The 6,000-nt window shown below is 51.7% G+C and overlaps 1 protein-coding gene across 3 annotated transcripts in view; it reads left to right on the top strand.

Annotated features, from left to right (window-relative positions):
* NCKIPSD (NCK interacting protein with SH3 domain) overlaps window positions 1-5,115 on the top strand; it is a 48,125-nt gene extending 43,010 nt beyond the window's left edge. For all 3 annotated transcript variants that reach the window (XM_030458467.1, XM_030458468.1, XM_030458469.1), the window contains 3 exons: window positions 1,114-1,206; window positions 2,734-2,906; window positions 3,465-5,115. In XM_030458467.1, the coding sequence (XP_030314327.1) occupies window positions 1,114-1,206; window positions 2,734-2,906; window positions 3,465-3,668 (470 nt within the window). In that variant the 3' untranslated portion in view covers window positions 3,669-5,115. The remainder of the gene's footprint in view (window positions 1-1,113; window positions 1,207-2,733; window positions 2,907-3,464) is intronic.
* The last annotated feature ends 885 nt before the right edge of the window (window positions 5,116-6,000 follow it).

Consider the following 6,000-nt stretch of genomic DNA (forward strand, 5'->3'; position numbering starts at 1 on the left):
GAGAGGGGAGGATAAAGTAGCAAGGACATGTCCAGTAATTTACCTGTTATTTTGAGTTGCGCTTCATTAAAATTTATATGAAAGTTTCTAATTCCGTGTGAAAGTTGATTGCACAGAAACTGATTAAGTATGGTCTCTGCTGCTTTCCTTCATTACCACTCTCCACAGTTACCTATATTGCTTCTGGCTGCAGTAATTAGACAATATTGCATGACAGGCAATGTGTTTCTCAGGGATTATTGCCCACCTGGGGTGCAGCCGAGAGCAGTGACTTCTTCTGAGATGCTAAGAACATGTTAAATGCTGTTCAGGGTGCTTATTAGTGGATTGGATTTTATTCCTCTGTCTGCAAGGTGCATCTGTCGTACAGTTCAGTGATGCAGCGTTAGTTAAAAAACTGCTAAAACACGTTATATTGATGCTTTTCAATGTGAAGCATCCTGAGGCACTTTGCAGCCTGTGAAGCATTGCAGGGTCGCCAGCCCTGTGCCACAGAAGTAGCCACATTGAGCTGTTTGCATGCATCTGAGTGTGCAAGCTCACACATGTGCATAAAGTCTGCCAAAATTAACATTTTAGTTACATGAAATCACCCCCAAAGCAGCCATGGGACATTTCCTAGAAGTCTTCAGCACCTCCCCTTGCATAACCCTGTGCTGAGTGCTGGAAAGAACTTCTTCCTTCTGGCCTGCTTCTGGGACCTGGCTGTCCTTTCTTATGAGAAGGTAATAAATTCCAGTATGGTGCTGCTGATACTGCAGAGTGGAGCCCTTGGCTTCAGTGTGTTGAGAGCAGAGGTAATGTTTCACAAGGCAAAGCTTTTGCAAGATGTTTTGCAGTATGTGGCTGGCTGGACTGGAGCCTGCATGTAGGTCAGGTGCACACAGACAGCACAAAGTCTCAAGTGTTTTGTACATGGCTTCCAGATTTATTTCACCTTCCCTCTCCCTGCCCACCCATTCTGTAGGCTGAAACCTTTCATAGCCCTGATACACTGTGGTTCCCCCAAACTTCCCAGAATATTGATGTATATAGGGGCCCTCTACTATTGTATTTTGTTACTGTGGTCTTCAGGAAACAAAGAGGTGTGCTGTGAACAAATTTATTTCTTAGTTCCAGAACACAGTGTGATCATGACCACAATAAGCAAGCACTCAAATGTCAAGACTTTCACAGAAAAGCTGCTGCTGCTGCTGAACAGGGGAGGTGAGTATTGGTGTCACTGCAGCTAATGGTGACTCAGGGAGATGAGCCTGGTGCTTGTAAAGGGGTGGGATGTGTTGGGGATGCTGGTCACTGAGGAGGTGATGGCTCAGGCAAGACATGCTGCTTCCTAGTGAGTCAGTGAGGGTGGCAGGCAGCAATGCTGAGGATGGGTGAAGGACAAAGTGGTGCTGGTGGCAGCTAGGGAAGGGAGAAGGGGCCTCTAGGTTGGCATTTCCAAGCAAACTGTCCCCCTTGCACCCCTGGGTCAGATCAGCCCCATCTTGTGGCACAGCCAGCTGCAGTGTAGGCCAGCTCTTGTCTAGGGGAAAAGCTGGTCATGGGCCATTCTGTTGTTAGTCAGACAGGGCTCCATCAGCTCTGGCACACAAACTGCACTGCAAGCTGGCTATCATCTGCCTCAGGGAACAGATCTGGAGGGAGGTCTTGCCTTCCAAAATGCTTAGAATGGAACTTCCCATTTCAGAATTGCCAGCAGAGGGTTAGCTTTGTGTGTGCTCCAGGCATAGAGGGAAATCCACTGTACGTGTTGAGATTTTGCAAAACAGACTGTCAGAAAGCTGGAGATCTCCACAGGAGGAGTGGTGCCAGGTATTTCTGCCTGTGCTGTATGCCAGTATTTTGCTTTCTAATACCTGCTGGAGCACAGGGGCTTTGTCTGAGATGCATTTTGTTGATTTGCTGGTAAATAACTCATCCTGTGATGCCTGCAGCTCATCTTACTCTGGCTTTAGTTCTCTTTGGGGTTGCAAATCACTGTCTGCACACTGTATCAGCTTGAGGGCAGCTGTCATCTCAGTGCTCTTCTGTCTGGCCTCCTCCCAAAGCCTTTGTTTAGCCCTTTCCCTGCCAGATTCCCTGCAGGGATCCCTTACTGTGAAGGACTGGGGAAAGAAAGAGGGGGGCCACAACCTAATGAAGATGCTTCTCTTTTGCCCACCTTCCTGACAACTGCTGGGGGGCTACAGTGTCCCAGAGCCCCTCTTGGGGTCTACAGGGACATGTTTTGGAAGCAAACAGGCTGTAATGGCTCATTTAAACTTGGAGGTGTTTCTTTTCTTGCTTCTGAATGGCACTAGCCTGGCTCTATGGTGGAGGCTTGTTTCTGGTACAGGCTCTGATGGGCTTTTCAGAGGAGTCATTGGACCAGACTTAATAAACCAGGGAGAAAACTAGTGGTAGCTTTTGAGCAAAAAAGGGAGGCACTGAGAGGCAGTGTGCTCATGAGCTCTCACCTGGGATGGTAGGTGAAACAGAAGCAATGATTAATGCTAATGAGTTTGGTCTCAGCTTGGTACCCTGCAGAGCTGCCATCCTGATTATGCAGCTTTGTGCAAGGCACCAAGCTCTGCCAGCACCAAAGCCAACCAGGCAGGAGGGGGCTGGCCAAGGCCACAGGCAGTCTCCTCTCCAAAGCCTGTAGGTTCTAATGAAGGGAGCTGCACAGAAGATGGTGGACGGGGGCAACAGGGAGCATGTGGCTTAGCACAATGTCTCTGCCTCCCCCAGATGATCCAGTTTGTATCTTCAAGCATCAGCCTCAGCCACCACACTCAGTGCTGAAGTTTCTGCAGGACATCTTCGCCAGCAAGGATACCGCCAGCATCTTCTACCACACAGACATGATGGTGCTGATTGACATCCTGGTGCGGCAGATTGCTGATCTCTCCCCAGGAGACAAGGTGCTCACAGTGACAGATGGGCATACTGGGGAAAGGAGCAGAGTCCCAAAGCCGCAGTCTCCTGGTCCTCCTTAGGGCCTCCTGGTGCAGGCAAGAGTGGAGTCCAGGGGTGGGCACAACATTTCTGTGTGTTCAGTCAACTTTGGAGGCTAAGGAGGAAGGGGAGATTTAACCTGCCCAGCACACAGCAGTAGAAAGGCATGTTTGAAGAAGGATGTGCTAGGCTTCTCGTGCTCTGTACCCTTCTGCCAGGGAGCTTTGGGAACAGGGACCTTCTCTGAGTAGTAGAAGTAGGAGGTATCTCTCTGGTTTGGTTATTGCAAGAGGCAGGGGACATATGGGTGAAGAGCAGCACTGGGTTGCTGTGGGAAAAGCAGAGTTTTCCATAGTTACTAATGAGCCTTAAGGAAAAGCAAGTGCCTCTGGGGTCGCTCTCTGGCTGCTGGTGCAGCAGCAGCTGCTCCTGCGCTCATGCTGTAATGGAGGTTGGCATGCTTGTTTATCTCACTTTAAATCTTTTATTGTGCTCTGTGTTTTGTCTCCCCTCCCACTTGGCAGCTGAGGATGGAGTATCTCTCCCTGATGCACGCCATCATCCGCTCCACACCCTATCTGCAGCACCAGCATCGCCTCTCCGACCTGCAGGGCATCCTGCAGCGCATCCTGGGGGAGGAGGAGGAGAGCCAGCAGTGCCAGATGGACAAACTGATCATCCTGGAGATTTATAAGGAGTTCCCAGAAATCTCTCCCGGTACCAGCTAACTACCCCTTGGCTTGGACTGGAGTTTGAACCACTTGGATCGGCGATGTCTCCTGTTGACACTTTCCCCCCATTCCCTTCCAGTACAGCTCATACCTTATACCCCTCTGTGCGAGGCCTAAGGTTGGGACAGGGTTCACCAGCCCTCTACAGATGACAGTGGCAGAAAGGGCAGGGGGTACCCCCGGGCCTGGTGCTGGGGGGGAAGTTGGAGCAGGGTGGGCACTGGCACATGGTTTGCCTGCATAACTTGGGCAGGAGGAATTTAGGCAGCTGGTGTTAGCTGGAAGGGCAGAGAGTTTGTGAGGGACTTAGCAGCTGGGGTGGGGTGGGGGTGTTAAGCTGTGCTGGTGTCCCAAGGTCCCAAAGCAAAAGGCCTTTGCCTTAGAGTATCACTTCTTTTCCATGTGCATCTCTCTCCCCGCAGTGACCAAGTGGAGTTTGCTGGTGCTTGGAAGAAGCTTTTGTAACATCTGTTTTGTTTTCTGCTGCTAGTGCCAATGTGCTGCAGCCCTGCCAAAGGGAGGTAGCTCGCTCGCTGTCTAATGCCTCGTCTAGTGAGCCTTTCACTCCCTCCTGGCCCTCAGCTTTGCCTCTGGGTAGCAGCCCACCTGGGTGGGTCATAGAGGTCTTCTCTTAACAGCTGCTTATTTCAATCTGCTTTCAATTGTGATGTTTAAATCTGAATTTCTTGCACACTGTGGCAGCCTAGAAGTAACGACCGTGCGGGTGACGCTGCCCTTGGGAAGCCTTTGACCCAGACACAGCACAAAAACATGTCCTGCTAAGCAAAAGCTGCTGCTTGCCACCTCTCTGGCAGCGTTGCCGAGAGGCTGTGCGTGGGCAGGCGCGCTCTGTTCGTGAAGCGTGTGGATTTCTTGCCTTGAGCTTCATAGTAGCTCTGCCTCGCTGCCCTCCCTCCCCACATGGCAGCGCTCGGAGGCAGCGTGAGCCTGGTGTCCAGTAGCTGTTTGTGACTATGCACGAGTGTGGGGAACCCTTATTTATATTTCCTCTAGGTTTCTAGCAAACGGGATTAACCTGTTTCCCTGTTACTGACAGTCACACACACTAACACGTGGGTCTCATATATTTGTGTGCGTGGTCTGGTCACTCCTTGTCCCCAGCTCTTCCTTTGCAGTATCCAGTGTAGGATCTTTTTTTTTTTAATTATTTTTTTTTTAGCTTAAAGCAATGACATGAGCTCTGTTCTGCAGGCCTGCACTCTGGGCACTGGGGCAGTGATGCTCAGGAATGGAGGGGGTTGGCCTGGTAGCCAAGGAGGTCAAGGACCTCCTGTAGTCAGACTGGGAATGCCCAAGCTTAACAACCACCCTCTTAGAGAAAAGTATTTTTCCCCTGTAAAAATGTATGAATGTCAAAAGGGATCCTGTATTTTCTTAAACACTATGTGTAACACGCAGAGGAATAAAAATGTCTTAAACTGGACTTCTGTGAATGTAGCCCTGCCTACCTTGTCCTGTTGTGGGAGGTCCCCGCAGGGGTGAGGGTGGCTCAGGTGCCTGCTGCCTGCTCTGGCTGCTGACCCTCGAATGGCAGCAAGACAGTAGTTTTCCCACACTCAGCTTCTTGCACGGTGTTTTCCTACCATGCTGCTGGCAGAGGAGGAGTGGTGGTGGGCAGCAGCCCCTACAAGGGACACAGCCATCCACCTCTGTGGGCCTGTCCAGAATGCTGCTCCCTGTCAAGGGTGTGGCAGAGCTGGACTCAGCAGCTTGCTTCCCACCAGGCACTCACAGCCTCAGCTGGCTCCTGCCTGCTCTGAGGCAGCAAGACCTCGTGGCCAGGGTTTATCAGTCTGTATCAAGTGCTGATGAATCATGGTTTGGCTGTGAATGGCTGTTCCCAAACCTCAGCCCCATGTAAGGCGCTGTGGGGGAACTTTGGATGGTGTGTGCAGTGAGGGGGCAATGGGTGCTTGGTGAAGCCGTGAGTTGGCAGCAGGGAAGGTGCTCTCTGCTCCTGGCTGCATGCTGGGGGTCCCAGCCGGGCAGTGTGCTACAGCCCTGAACAAGGGTAGGGGTGTAATGCCAGGTACTGGCTGTGCCCCCCTCAAACACAGAGGGCTGCACCAAGCACAGCTGCCTGCAGAAATGGGGCCAGGGTTGTGCCCAGCTCCTGCCTCTTTGGCCTGTCTCCCAGGTGCCAGGGCTTGTGGCCTTGGAGTGTGTTAAGCTGCACTTCTGGGGAGGAATTGCAATGGGTGAGGGCTGCCAGCACCCATGGGTGCCCACCCTGCAGTGGCTTTCCTGGAGCCCCTTGCTCTGTGCAGTGTATGGCTGCACATCCCCCTGAGCTAACCTCAGCTTGCCT

The sequence above is a fragment of the Calypte anna genome, chromosome 12 (assembly GCF_003957555.1).
Source record: "Calypte anna isolate BGI_N300 chromosome 12, bCalAnn1_v1.p, whole genome shotgun sequence".
Taxonomy (NCBI): Eukaryota; Metazoa; Chordata; class Aves; order Apodiformes; family Trochilidae; genus Calypte; species Calypte anna.